Below are 15134 nucleotides of genomic sequence, written 5' to 3' on the forward strand. Positions count from 1 at the left end.
AGCGCTATTAGTGGGCGTGGTCAGGCGCATTCCCTAATTTCCCCTCGGCGCTAAAGCCGCCGCTAACCATTTAACCACACCTTTTAAGCGTAGAATTATTCACAACTGTGGCCTTTGGCGATCTGCAGTAAATTAATCACACTCTTCCCTTTCAAGCTCTGATTCCACGGAGCGATCCAGTCCGGTCAGAAAATCCCGACCAAAGTGCTCTGAGCTCCCCCTCCCTCTTTCATCTCCATCTGTCTCCATAATGCTCCTCAAACAAATCTCACTGCAGTTTAAATACAGCAAGCATGTAAATACGCTACACTATAGCAAGAGCAAACAGAACAATTCTAAACGAATCGGCTAGAAAAATATAGCCTATCCGTGGATGTCTTGATGAGATTAGATTGGTGAAAGTTTGGACAGAATCATTGCATCGTTTTCTCTCACTGCCTTTTCTTCTCCCCCTCTGCACGGCAGATGAGGTAGGATGATGCAACAGCCTCTGAATGACAGGGGCTCAAAACTACGCTATAACAACTTTCTTTTCATCGGTCATTGTGCCTGCCTAGTGCCTACATATAAATTAGTACTGTGGACTTTCCCCCAAAATAGTGATGGTTCTGTCATTCTGTGGTGTAGCCTACATTTCAGATCTGATGCTTGCAGTCCACTATAGGGGCAGAAATTGACGCGCGAGAGAGAGGGAGAGAGGCAGTGAGAGGGGGGGGGGGGAGACTGAGATAGCGGCAGAAAGAGTGATTGAATATGGCTGTGGGTGCATCCTGAATAAGGCCTGGTTTTGAAAAGCACTAATATATATATATATATATGTAGGCTATATACTGAAATGGTCAGCACCAATGAGAGAGCTAAGCCCACCATGCTGCTTCAACCCAGTCAGACTATTTCCCATCCCACTAAACACTGCCTCTACTCTCAAGCAGGCAGCAGCAAGCCGTGAGCTGAAGAATTGGTGTACGTCCCAAATACAGGACATGGACCTCCACATCCCCACCCGACCTCAGTACTACAAGCTCCTCCCCTCGCCCTCCGTGGACCAATCTCTGGCAGATGGTGACCTGGAGTCCCTCCCCTTGCTGTCGGTGGTATCTGGGGATAGCAGCAGCTCATTGGCTACCTACGTCAACGTTGTGCCATTTCCATCTAGCTACAACCTGGTCGGCCTGGACCAGGAGCAGACAGCCAGGAATTACTTTGAAGTGAAAGTGAGCAGGTCACCAGGTATGTCTGGGGTCTTCAAGAAGGGGTCCAGAGTGACAAAGTAGAAGGGCGAGGGCGAGGGGATCTGTATTGGTAGTTTGCTTTACCTGTGTAATGAGATGATCAATCTCCCTCAAGCATTACCATAAGGGGCAGTACATGTATGACATGTATTCATCTCTATTGACAAACATTAGGATTTGCAATAAAGTGAGTAGGCCTCTGTGGGCCTATCTTGATACAGGTGATATCCCCTATTTGCGAAGAAATTAGAATAGTGTGAAGAAAATCAGCAGTTACTTCTCAGTTATGACTGACTCCAGCCTCAGTCCACTCCCTCTGAATCTCGGTTTGGAAAGCTAGAAGTCTCATCAGCTGGCATACTTTAATACCTTGATGTGTATTGAAAGAAGATAAGAAGGCTTATTAACAGCATTAATAAGAGCAGGCAAGGAATCCAATTTAAAGGTTGGATTTGCTGCTTATTACCTCTGTTTTGGCCCCTGTTCGGTTGCTGTCTGTGTGCAGGATATCTCAAAAAGTGATCAATGTATTTGCACAAACCTTAGTAGAAAAGCCTGGCCATGGGCCAACTCAGATCTGATTCACTTCCCATGCCCACTGGCCAAAAGGGGGCGTGGTAATGAGCGTGGCCAATCACAAAAAAGTGCCTAGCTGCCAAACGGATTCACATAACACCACAAAACTTTGTAGAAAGGTTGGTGGAGGTATGCACTCTACCAGGTAGGCTCTAGTTTCATTTGTGATCATTTTCAGATGATGTCATTTTCCACAAGAACAGAGAAACTGCAACAATTGTCCCTAGATCCTCAATTCATGTGATTCTTCATGTTCAGTGGTCAACTTGTTCTTCTATCTCCCTACACCTCTCCTGTCAGACGACTATGAGAACACAGCCCTATTTCCTCTTCCTGCCACACACACCTCAGGTGTCCTGGTGGGCCCCGCTGACCCCTACTGGCAGCCTGCGGGAGCGCAGGACACTTCCAAAGCAGCAGCCATCATGGCACTGAGCGGGAAGGGCTGCTCCAGCAGTGCCAGCAGCAGCTGGTTTAACAGCAGGAGGAAACACCGCCGAGAGACGACGGGCAATAGGACCCTGGAGTTCTTTATCGACCGCCCCCCTGAGCCCACGTTCAGCCAGGAGAGGAACCATCTGCATGCTGTGGAGGTGAGCATTTGACATAAAGTTATGCACCACGCCCTGCTATGACTGGTCACATGTCCAGTCTCCTCCCCATGCCACCCTAATCTATCTACCGGTATTCTCTCTCTCTCACACACACACACACAAACACACACACACAGACACACACACACACACACACACACACACACACACACACACACACACACACACACACACACACACACACACACACACACACACTATTCTATCCTATTATATGTAAAATGCTTATAATTTTTTTTTTTTTTTTTAACACGTTCACTGCCAATGACGTGTTTTTACGTCAAACAAAATCCAACCGTTCACTGCCAATGACGTGTTTTTACTTCAAAAAAATCGATTTTGTTTTTTTGACCGTGGGATGTGCATCTAACCCTTTTACATCTCTTATATAAGTATTGGACGTGTACAACGTGTACAACCCATTCCACCGACCCACTAAGTGGCGACAGTGCTTTCCTGACTAGAGGAAGGCAAGCAAAAAGCAGTGTGACGAAGCCATTCTCATGAAAATGGATTGCCGAAAACGCTTTCGTTTTCGCGCTGATTGCTGGCGGTGCGGGATTGCAAATTTGCATAATAGATTACGGGTGGAACACACTTTGAAACACGCAGCATAAATATGACCAGAATCGCAAAAGCTTCATCAAAGCTCTCAACCAAAACTCCAAGAAGCGAGCGAGTCCATCCAGACTTCCTCAAAGAGCGGCCGCGCAGACAGGCACAGCAGCAGCAAAGCAGTGAGACTGGTGACAAGCTTGTGACACGGCCGCTGCAGCCAAGAAGAACGCCCACGGAGGGAGGAGTTGGAAGCAGAGGGGCGTTTCCTGCTGTTATGGAGGAAATTACTGTTCAAAACTATTGTTTAGATGTCTGATGTCTTACTGATGCCAAAAATGAATGGTTAAAGTGACTGTTCTATCAAATTTCACAAAAAGCCGTTTATCTCAGAATAATTTTTCTGACGCTGAAACCATGCTGTATTCAACTGCTAATGCTTACATAACTACTAACTCTACAAACTAACTCTTTTAGACAGAGAAAGCACACATTCTATTAGTTCTTTTGAGATATTGTGTGTTCACAAAATCTTAGCAGAAAAGAATCCTCAGGTCTTGAAAGATGAGCCAGAATCCTCAAAAAAACCCTCTGGCAGAACCTACCTACAGTAAAAAAAAAACGGCTGGCAGTGAATGTGTTAAGGAGGGGGGGGGGGGGGGGGGGGGTCAGACTGAAATGTTATATGGTCTTTCCTGGTTCTAAATATAGCTGAATTGCCAAGTAAACCTATTTTTTAATAAGCATTTTATGAAAGGTCTATGGAAAAATGAATGGGAATGTAGAGAGCCAAAGTCGATCAAAGTGATCAAAGTCACTTGTGGGTTGGGGGGTCCTGTGAGGAGTGGGTAGTGTGGTTGTGCATGGCCGTAACTAGCTATGAGGATGGGGAGGTCCGGACCTCCCCTAATATTTCAGAGATTTTTCTGGAAAAGCATGAAAAACACGGGATCGCTTTTATTTTGAAACGAAAGTTAGGTAAGGCAGGAAGTCATCTGACGCCGCGTCCGCGGTAACTTGATTCCGAGAGAGCAGCAGCATGGTGGTGAGTGATGACTGTCTGTCTGCTTGGCGAGATAATTGAAGGTGAGCGAGCTGCGAGACAGTGAGCGAGTGAACGACAGACAGTGAGTGACACTGACAGATTTTTTAGCAACAACCAAGAAAGTAAGTGTCTAGTCTGTCTCTTAACACGTTCACTGCCATTGGCGAGTCAACTCGTCAAGCAGAAACCAACGGTTGACTGCCAATGGCGAGTCAACTCGTCAAAAAAAAAAAAAAAATTTTTGACGGTGGGACGTTGATCTAACCCTTTTACATCTCCTATATAAATATGGGAGCCACCGAACGTGTACAACCCATTCCACCGACCCACTAAGTGGCGACAGTGCTCTCCAGACTATTGAAATCCGAGCCAAAACTGCAGGGAAAAGCGTGAGGAAGCCATTCTCATACTGTAGGCGAAAACGCTTTCGCGCTGGAGCACAACGGTGGCGCACAACGGTGGGGGGTTCCAAAAATACACTGGGTGGAACACACTTTGAAACACGCAGCATAAAGCCCAGAATCGCAAAAGCTTCATCAAAGCTCTCAACCGAAACCCCAAGAAACGAGCGAGCCCATCCAGACTCGCCCGACGAGGGGCAGCCAGGCAGCACAGACAGCAACTCGTCACACACCCGCTGCAGCCACGGAGGAAGGAGGAGAACACACACGGAGGGAGGAGTTTGAAGGAGAGGGGGGTTTCCTGCTGTTATGGAGGAAATTACTGTTCAAAACTATTGTTTAGATGTCTGACGTGTTACTGATGCCAAAAATAAATGGTTAAAGTGACTGTTCTATCGAATTTCACAAAAAGCCATTTATCTCAGCTTAAATTTTCAGACGCTGAAACCATGCTGTATTCAACTGCTAATGCATACATAACTACTAACTCTACAAACTAACTATTTTAGACAGAGAAAGCACACATTCTATTAGTTCTTTTGAGATATTTTGTGTTCACAAAATCCTAACAGAAAATAATCCTCGGCTCTTGAAAGATGAGCCAGAATCCTCAAAAAAAAACCTTGGCAGAAGCTACCTACAGTATTGAAAAAACGGCTGGCAGTGAATGTGTTAAGTAATGTTACCTGTGTGACACGTTGGGATGCTACTGGCTAATCATGCATGATGCCAATTGCCAAGCTCCCGAAGTCAGGTATGCAGGTGGCTATATGCATGGTTTCAGTTTCATGACCCAATAAGTAACAAAAAGAGGTGGTGTAAAGTTAAAAACAACATAATATATTTTATTTTATTTTTCAATCGTTCCTATCAGGAATAAATAAATGTCCCTCTGTATGTTTTTTTTTATTATCGATGATGACTTTGTGTGTTGTGTACGGCTTGGGTTGTGTACCTGTGTTTGTCAGGTGTCATTTTGATATGAATTTGGCTAAAACAGTTTGTGTTTGTTAGTTACAATTATGTTGACAGGAGAGCTGAGCAGGTGGTGACATGAAAGAGAATATACTGAATAATGACATCACAACAGTATAATCCTAATGTTGATTTAAAATTATATATTACTCTAAATATGGCTAAAAGCGGGGGGAAAAAACCCTCAACCCCTTGCTGGAGCTCCCCTATTTCGGAACTCTGGTTACGGCCCTGTGGTTGTGTATATATGTTTGAGTGTATGAGTATAATAAGACATTGTGAATTCGAATGACGCTGGTGGTCGATAGATACAGTCAGTCTCTGTGGGAATGCCCACAAAATGTTAGTACGGCTGGCCTGTGAGACTAGATGGTGGGGGAAACCCCCCATATATCTCATGCTGGCCTGTGAGACTATATAGACGGTGGGGGGAAACCCCCCATATATCTCACTGGACCTGGCCTGTGAGACTAGACGGTGGGGGAAACCCCCCATATATCTCACTGGACCCCAGGAAGACTAGCTGTCGTCTAAGCGGCAGCTAATGGGGATCCTTTTAATAAACAAACAAATATGTCATTGGGCTGACTCACCAGCAGGAGGTGCTGCGGCTCTCCACTACAGGGTTAAGAATTCTACGGCAGATACTAGACGTCTGTTCAGATGTGCGTTTACTGCGGTGGTTAAATCCCTGATGCTGTCTGCCTGGGCTGGGCTAGCAGCTAAATGGGCTAAACTGGCTGGGAAGAACGGGAGGATTTCCCCCATGCTGACCCATTGACCACGCATCTGTGACGAGACACTGCCTGAATGTATGACAAACAATGCTGTTCTAGTTTTTAATATGATCCAGTAGTTTGTGGCAACTTGAGGCTTAATTAAAAAAGAGAAACAAATGTGCTTAATTGTGTGTGTGGCATGCATGCCTGCATTAACATCAATCTGAGAATAATAAGCAACAGCAGAGAAAATAAATAAAAATAAGACAATTAAAGCAATAAAATGAAATCAATAAGTGTGGGTTTATGTAAGCATAAGCCAGCTAGCACCATGTTGCCATTTGCCAGCCGCTTCTTTTGACCTCACAACGGGGAGCTTCACCAGCAGGATGTAGCACATGGGAGGATCACGCTATCCCCACCAGCTGTAACATGTAACATTTATTGCAAATGTACAAAACAAACATGGCAATGACATATTGTACCTCTTATATGGTACAAAGAGATTGCTAAGGAAACAGCAGCTTGGAATTCAGTTACATAGGAACAGTAGACTGTACCATAGACTTTAAGAGTGTAGGGTTAGGGTTTGGGTTTGGGTTAGTACAGTAGTAGTACAGTTAAGTAGACTGTACCATAGACTTTAAGAGTGGACCAGTAGACTGTACCATAGACTTTAAGAGTGGGGGAACAGTAGACTGTACCATATACTTTATATTAAGAGTGGGGGAACAGTAGACTGTACCATATACTTTAAGAGTGGGAAGTATGGATTAATTACATGTATGGATTAATGAAAGTAAACACAATCAGATTCATGAAATCACAAAAAATAGTTCCCTCTATCTGCTTCATCCGACCAATCAAAGGACTGTTAGCACTAACGTTGCTAACGTTGTTGTTGGCTCTCTGCCAGGTGACTCAGCGTTTCTTTGAGACGGTGTCAACTCAGCTGGAGTGCTGGTATGAGAGGAAGATCCTGGAGGCCAAGCAGCAGGCGGAGCTCAGGGCACAGCAGGACAGGAAGCAGCTGCTGCAGCGAATCAGCCACCTGGAGGAGGACCTTCAGTGGCTGAAGACCAATGGGAACTCGGAGAGCTCATGACGAGCTCATGGCGACTAATCTCATTGGACACAGTGTGATAAATGTACTCATCGGAGAAACTAGGTCTACTATGTTACTTGTGCATCAACCCCACCAAGTCAATGTCCTTGTATGTGGAAACATATTGGCGAAATAAAGAATTCTATTCTATTCTATTTTCTATTTTATTAATAGTTTCTAATTAATTACACACAGACCACCAAATTAGAAACAAAACAAAAGGATATGCACATACGAGGGAGGGGAGGGAGAGAAAGAAAGAAAAACATCAACAGCAACCACAACAACAATACAGTACAGTACAACCACAACAACAATACAACAAATATACAGTACACAGTTAAGCAATTGATTATAATTATTCCCGTATGAAATGAAATGGCAAGAACCGTTCTAGTGATGCCAATGTCAACAGGAATCTGGAAAGAGAGGGTATTGCCCACAGTATACCCTCCACAATGAATGAAGACACATCCACCTTATATACAAACTCAGATTCTGCATTACAGATACAGAAAATAGAAAAAATAAATTGAACCTGAACCTGCGTACAGTATAACTGAAACCATGTCCATCAACCACAGCTGAAAAGGTGTAGAGGGGGAGTACCATTCCTTCAGAATGAGTCTCTTGGTGACAGTCATCCCGTGTCAGAGACTGTTGCACAGCTGTAGGGATTCTGAGCAGTTGAAGATGGCAAGTTCCGCCTCCGGCTGAAGGGTTATTTTGTATAGGCCTTAGAGTGCCAATCAAATATTTTGTCCTAGAATTCAGATAGGGAAGGACAAAACCAAAAAGCATGGGACAGTGTGCCCTCTGACACCCGACACCTATCATGGTAAGCAGAAGGGAAGATCTTGGACAACCTATGCTTGGAATAATGAAGACGGTGATCGACTTTAAATTGGATCAGCTGGTGTCTGCTATTAACTGAGCAGAGTTGGACCACATACAGACTCCTGTCCCATATAATCTCAGATAAATAAACACAAAGTTCCTCCTGCCACTCTTCTCTAATCCTCTCAGTGTGGGCCCTGATGCAGCTGTCAAACACAAATCTAGAAACTGGCACCATGCTTCACATTCACATGCCAGAGCCGATGCTCAAAATTCTAAACTGCAGTACACCCTCCCAACCACTGAGCACCAAACCGATACATCCGGCACTGTGGAGCAGTTGAACCCGAAATGACACAGCCGAAGGCCGTGTTTGAGCTTAAACCTCGGCACTGGCATGTGAATAAGGGCTTGGTATTGGAAACTACGCAATATTTGGCATGGCAACCCCATTTTGGAGAACAACATTTTGTCGGAGGTGGGTACAGTTTTATTGTGATTGATAACGTGTATGTTGTGTGCAGCCTGCAGTGCAATAAGGGCTTGCGCATCTGAGACGGAGCATGAAGAATGAATGATGAGTCTCACGTTGAAGCTAGGTCAGACCAACACACATGTCCCTGCAACAGTAGAAAGGAGACTGCAGCGAGCCACAGTATGAGGTGTGCTGTGTCTATACCAGGGCTCGGATCAGGAAGGACAGGCCTGCGCCAATGGACAAACCCAGAGCGAGGAAGAAGGTCATCAGTGTGCCTGCTGTCTCTGCATCCTTGGGCTCCACCATCTGCGGCGCATAGGACATGGAGAGGCAGGCGTAGTATCCGTTGGACAGAGAGAAGAACATCATGATGACGACGAAGGCGGCATCATGAGGGAAGTAGACGGGCAAGAAGGAGCGGCTCTGGACATTGCAGAGCATCAGCAGAGGGATGAACACGACCCGGGAGACCACTAGCGCCGGGAACAGCCAAGACTCCTTGCGAGGCAACTGTATCCAGGACGTGATGGTCCGGCCAAACCAGTCACCCGTGTTGAAAATCAAGAAGCAGCACACAGAGATGAAGAAGTCCGCCCATCTCCCTGGGAACAGCGTTTTGACATCCGCAGTGACAGCAGGGTAGATGGACAGCGTGACCGTGAACACGAACGTCACGCAGAACGCCATGACCCAGACCTTTTTGAAGACCTCCTTGACCGAGGACTTAGGTTCCACGCGCTTGGACTGCTGCAGGCGCAGGGAGGCCTGCTTGGTCCCATCTGAGCTGGCACCGCCCTCTGCCTCGGGGTGCTTGTCGGTGGTGTCTGCCCCATACTGGATGCTTCTGTCCTCATACTGGCGGCTTCTGTATAAGTAGAACTGGGCAAACTCCAGGCGGGGAAGAAGCAGGTAGCTGAAGAGCGTGACCAGGGTACCCACACATGGCGTGATGAAGTAACCCAATGCTGCGGACTCAAAATCTGCATGGCTGGCTGTGGCTAGCAGCATGGCGATGGCAGCAAAGATCCCTCCGAGGCTCTGTCCACTCATGAAGGTGGCACTGTACCTCTGAGGCAGCAGGCCCACCAGGCCGAACAGACTGCCCTGCAGCACGGCACCAAATGAGCTGATGAACCAGATGGTAGCCATGGTGACAGAGAAGAAGCAATCTTCCTCCATGGGCACTTTGACCAGGACTGCTGTGAGGATGAAATGCAGCAGAATGAACAGCAGGCTGCCGCTGATGCGCACCGCCTCAGCTATCTTCTGGTACAGGAAGGAGTTGAGCAGCGTGAAGAGTAGCAGGGGCAGCTGGGACAGCAGGGTCATCCAGTTGTTGAAGTTGTACTCTTTGCGGACCACCGACGTGCCGTTGCTCCATTCTGTTGTGTTCAGACGGTGATTGAAATACATATTGGCAGTCACGAAGAAGTTCCATGGCAGCAGCGTCCCCAAGCCCAGAATGAAGAAAATTACTCCAACCAAGCAAGCACGGTCCTGTGGGGGGTGTGCCTGTCCCTTCATGTTCATGTAGGATGGCCACAATCAACTGTATAGTCCACCAAACTTGAGAGAGTTCACGCACTAAACCAGTCTAACCACTAACCACTCTGAAGAAGACACTGAGGTGTCGAAACATCAGTGATTCATTGATCTGCACCTAATAGTATTTTTAAGATGTGCTCCAGTGCCCTCCTCTTTGCTGTATAGTCTACCAGTCCTATGCAGACACTGTGACATCATCAGTGACATAATCAGTGATGTCATAAATCAGCACCCACAGAGTGACATCAGTGACTTAACAGTGACATCATCGGTGATTTATGACATCACTGATGATGTCACTGATTATGTTACACTCATGTATGTACGCATATTGTGACAACATCAGTGATGTCATAAATCCTTCTCTGCTGAGGCTATAAGTACGGCCGGTAGCATGCACTAGAATTGTGGCATTATTCTTGATAAACCCATCCTGTGCGGAAATCCTGCAAGGGCAATCTGCCCCAACCACACCTGGACCCCCTGAGGCCTAACCTTGTGAGGCAGCGACCCTAAGCGCATGGCCGTTATGACCATTGAGGTCACCAAGGTCAGGAGGACCTCTGTATTTCTTCCGAGGTGTATACCAAAAAATAACTACTTTCGTGTGGTGGGTGGGTGGATCGAATGTATTGCTCTGGTGGAGCAGGGCCGTTACCGGGGGCCAGGCGGAACCGGGAATGGTTGCCCTGGGGCAGGCAAGCCTCAAGCCGCAGGCTGGGAGGTAGGAGTCGGGGGGGCTTGCCTGCCCCGGCAGGCTTGTCCGCATAGGGTGGCATTATCAGCCGGCACCGTGGCTCCTGCATGACATTGCTGGCTTGCTGGGGGAAGATAAACAGTGCTGACTGTGGTCAGTCCTTGCATGGATGACCATGGTGCTGGAAGTGGTGTTGGAGGACCAGTAAGAGGTGCGCTTTACTCTGGTCTCAATATATCCCCAATTCCCGAGGGCAGAGACAGGGACTCTGCTGTAAGTGAGCCTCGTCCTTCGGATGAGACGTTAAAACGAGGTCCTGACTCTCTGTGGTCACTAAAGATCCCATCGGCACTCTTCGCAAGAGTAGGGCTGTAACCCCGGTGCCCTGAGGGGTGTAACCCCGGTGCCCTGAGGGGTGTAACCCCGGTGCCCTGGCTAAATTCCCAAACAGGCCTTCTTCAATCATGGCCACCTAATTTTCTCTTTGGCACATTCACTCGTCAACTCTCCACCATGATAGCTGATGATGTCCGGGGTCCTGTCCCGTATTGTCAAGTTTGTACTGTTGCGTTCCCCCCATGCCCCGGTAATACGAACATAACGGCAACTGAGTCTGGTTTTCGGCGGGGCAATCCAGAACTCAGCAGATAACTCGAAACCCGCCAACAACCCACTCCCCTTTCCCCCCAGCGCCGCCCGCGGAACGGCGGACGCGGATGTCGAGAGCCCCAGAAAAACAGACCATCGTGAACTACGTAATCAGAGGGTGATGCTGATTTGTTGTTATTAGTGGCTTCCTGCTGATACAATTGCCTCCGCCCTGGGCAATGCCTTGGGGACGGCCGCTTCGGCGTGCACCGTTGGGTAACTGGGTTATGATTGGCCTCGATTGGCCAAAGCCCTGCCTAGGGCCATATGTGCACCAACCGTCTCGTGCTGGCCCCCTGGTGCGGTCCAGGGCCACGCTCATGCCCGTACGGGTATAAGCGAGTATGCGCGTGCGTCCTCGGGGCGGTGGACGCTGATAGTATGAGGGGGGCAGGCAGTTCGTCTCTCCCAGAACATGTCGCCGAAATTAGAGCTTGCTTACTGACTAACGAACGAATAAGACATTTGGACGATGAGGTGCAGGGATAACCACCTCGTCGACGAGCGGCAGTACACTCCTCGAATAGGTGCACCCGAGCCGACCATGTTCTATGGTAACGGGGGTGAAATCTGCCACCGGTCAGACTTCTGGGCTTGACTGAGTGGGGACGTCCGAGCCACGGTGGTGACGATCAGGCGGCTGAGTCCTCTCCCATCAGTGGTTAGGAGCACGGCCTAGCACTCGACCGCTTATACGTAGGTGGGGAATGGCTTCTTATTGCCCCACCGAACGTCGTAGCGGTCAATGGCCACGAAATGGCTGTAAAGAGGTTCTCATTCTAATGCAAACTGGCTGCCATGCACCAAAAGGCCAGGCCACCCATGATTTCATACAGTTCTAAACATATCAGCCTGGTGGCCACGTTTGCTATAGTGATGTCATAATGACAACCCGGGTATTTTTTACCATTACACACTACAGTTTATGCCTCCACACTCACAGAGCCATTGTGACATCATCATGTACATGTACCTCATTAGCCTCTTAAGGTCTATAATATCATCAGTGCTTTATGACATCACTGATGATGAAGCATCTGTGGCCCTCAACGTCAAAGGTTAACTTTAGGTTAACCTTTTACTCTTGACAGACACGCCCTCCTTACTAAAAAACCCAAGCACAGAGACACTCCCCGCATCTGTTTTTCCACAGAATACAATGCCAGAGCAAACCAAATCAAACAGATCGTCCTCAAACACTGGGAGATTCTGAAAAGTGATCCTTCTCTTAAAGAGATTGTTGCCGATCCTCCACTCATCACTTTCAGACGTGCATGTAATTTCAGAGAGCGCTTAGTGCTGATATAGGGTTAGGGTTAACCCTCTGATATCCGTACATCAGCTCCTCTGTCCTGGCTCCCCACTCAGCCTATTGGATTTTACCGTTGCGGCCACTGCACATGTAACGTGGCCCAGTTTACCACATTCAAACTGTTCAAGGGTGTCCAACCAATAAAAGTGTTGTCCGACAACGCCACCTAGGTTGTTTGGTAGAGCCTAGGACTCAAATAAAAAAGGCTGCACAGGTTCTTTAAAAATCAAGAGTAAGCAGAGTTAAAAATTGACCACCAAGGTAAAAGGAAATGGAATAACAATGTTTATTACTACAAGAATATTAAAATGCCCCAAGTCCACTGCTGGAATCAAAGTCCCGCTAGTCCCGTTCTCCTGCTTTGGTCCTCCCGCTTTGGCCCTCCGGTTTCCTTTAGGGGACCAAGACCCAGCGTCAGCCACCGCCACTCACTTCAAACAAAATCCACTGCAACGAGTATCCACTGCACCCTTTGTGAAAGACGAACCCGTAGGTAGTAAGCTCAAAAACACATGCAGTCAAACACAGCACTCTGATCGAGATTAGGGGGTGATCTGCTGTTAGCAGCCCAACAAAAGTCCCGGCGGCCTTGGCAAGGGGGTAACAAAATAGAATAGGACGGTGGGACAATTAAAAGTGGCTGGGGATAAAAGGGCCCAGTAAGATAAAACAAGGAAAAATGTCTTAGATTAAAACGTAAAAGGGGGTTAAAATCTGGCAATCGCCGTATTCAACAGTATGCTGGAAGGAGGAGGAAGGAGCCAGGGGTAAAAAACGTGTACTTAACTCGAGAGAGGGGCTCGTCGAGACGCCACCCCTCTGCTGCGGTTCAATGGCTTCCCCCTGGCTTTCACCGATGATTAGACGCTCCCAGAGACGCTCCGCTCCACTGACACCTCGCCCGGATCCCAGGTCCTCGTCACGGTGCCACACACCTCGCCTGTCTCCTGATCGTTGGGGTGCTGCTGCTGGCTCCTCCGTCCGGGACTGCGTCGGGCCGTCGGTTCCCTCCGCCTCACGTTGGCTGGGTTCGTTCTCAGTTTTGGAGGAGGAACGGCAGCTTTGAAGAGACTGGGGAGCCCCACCCCGCCCACGGCTCCCAGTTCCAGGTGGAGCGACTTCCGGGCCTTCCCCCTCTCTCCTTCTCTCTCCCCCGTGAATCCGCCACGGTGCGCCCATAGGTACGCGTAGGAGAGAGTGGTACTCGGCGGCCATCCCAGCCGAAGCCGCTCACACCTGCATCTTACCCAAGCTGCGGGCAGGGCTACACACGGCTCCCCATCTCAGCCGCTCCTCCTCTGAACTCCTGCTGTCAGCACGGCATCGTCCTTCCCCTCCGGTCTCCCCATTGTCTGTGTCTCATGTTGCTTATATCCCCTCACCTGTGCTGCCTGCACAGGTGATGCCTGCACAGGTGAGGGTACTTTCAGTGATTGCGGGCACAGACAGCTGTGGCCTTCAGGGACAGTCAGAGACAACATACAAAGCATTAAGTTTACAAATAATCTGAAGAAAGTCAAAAACTGGCCGCATCACACACACACTGCTCACACTCCTCGGACACTAAGGAGTTAACACACCCACGCACGGGCAAAAAGTTTAAAATAAACTCTTTGATCAACTGTAGCAGTACCCATGTTGTATATATGCTCAAATGTCGGTGCGGTTTGGTGTATGTGGGACAAACCAAGCGCTACCCTCAAGGCTAGAATAGCCGAACACAAGACGGCCATTCGGACCAAGAACTCCGACTATGCAATGACACGTCACTATGACCAGGCCAACCATGGATCCGTGGCTTTCCTTAAATTCTGGGGCATAGAAAAAAAAACCCTAGGCATGTAGTATTGAGGGTTAAGGCATTAGTATTCCCATGATATCGCAAGCATTTTCCTACCAATATGGCGCTACAATACACAGAGCTCATTGGCTGTTTGTGTCATTTCATTGTAATCACTGTTAATTGATTAGAATCACCTGTTATTTTCAAGATGGTGATGTAACAGAATACTATCAATAGACCCTTCTCACGGGGGCCACTTTGTGTCGAAAAGGCAGGGTTAACACAGGTGCGAGCAAAACACTAATGAGGGTTTCAAACCTCCATGATTGGAATGTGGAAACCCTCATTAGTGTTTTGCTCGCACCTGTGTTTATTCTGCCTTTGCGACACAAAATGGCCCCCGTGAAAAGGGTCTAATAGGGTTAAGGTTAATGAATGGAAGGTCCTCATGCTGTCAACAGACAGATTGGACAAAGCCCCGCCCACTGTGCACAGCTGTCAGTCAGGCCGCTTGATGAAGCAGCCGTTGCATAACTCCATGATCCTGCTGTGACATCTGGCAGCTTCTGAAGGGAACATGAGATCAATGTGCCATCGACTGTGTCAGCGTGC

The 15134-nt window shown here is 48.0% G+C and overlaps 1 protein-coding gene and 1 pseudogene across 2 annotated transcripts in view; one reads left to right on the plus strand and one right to left on the minus strand.

Moving 5' to 3' along the window:
* The window catches only part of ankrd6a (ankyrin repeat domain 6a), a gene marked incomplete at both ends in the record, with an annotated part of 33814 nt that extends 26592 nt beyond the window's left edge, over positions 1–7222 (plus strand). The window contains 3 exons of the mRNA XM_083633216.1: positions 933–1230; positions 2067–2401; positions 7034–7222. Coding sequence (XP_083489342.1) covers positions 933–1230; positions 2067–2401; positions 7034–7222 — 822 coding nt within the window. The remainder of the gene's footprint in view (positions 1–932; positions 1231–2066; positions 2402–7033) is intronic.
* A 1510-nt stretch (positions 7223–8732) lies between these two features.
* On the minus strand, positions 8733–10061 carry LOC310774171 (equilibrative nucleoside transporter 2 pseudogene; annotated as a pseudogene). Its single transcript has one exon. The product of its transcript is annotated as an equilibrative nucleoside transporter 2 pseudogene (transcript).
* Positions 10062–15134: the final 5073 nt, after the last annotated feature.

Source organism: Poromitra crassiceps (assembly GCF_964638095.1).
Source record: "Poromitra crassiceps genome assembly, chromosome: 3".
NCBI classification, from domain to species: Eukaryota; Metazoa; Chordata; class Actinopteri; order Beryciformes; family Melamphaidae; genus Poromitra; species Poromitra crassiceps.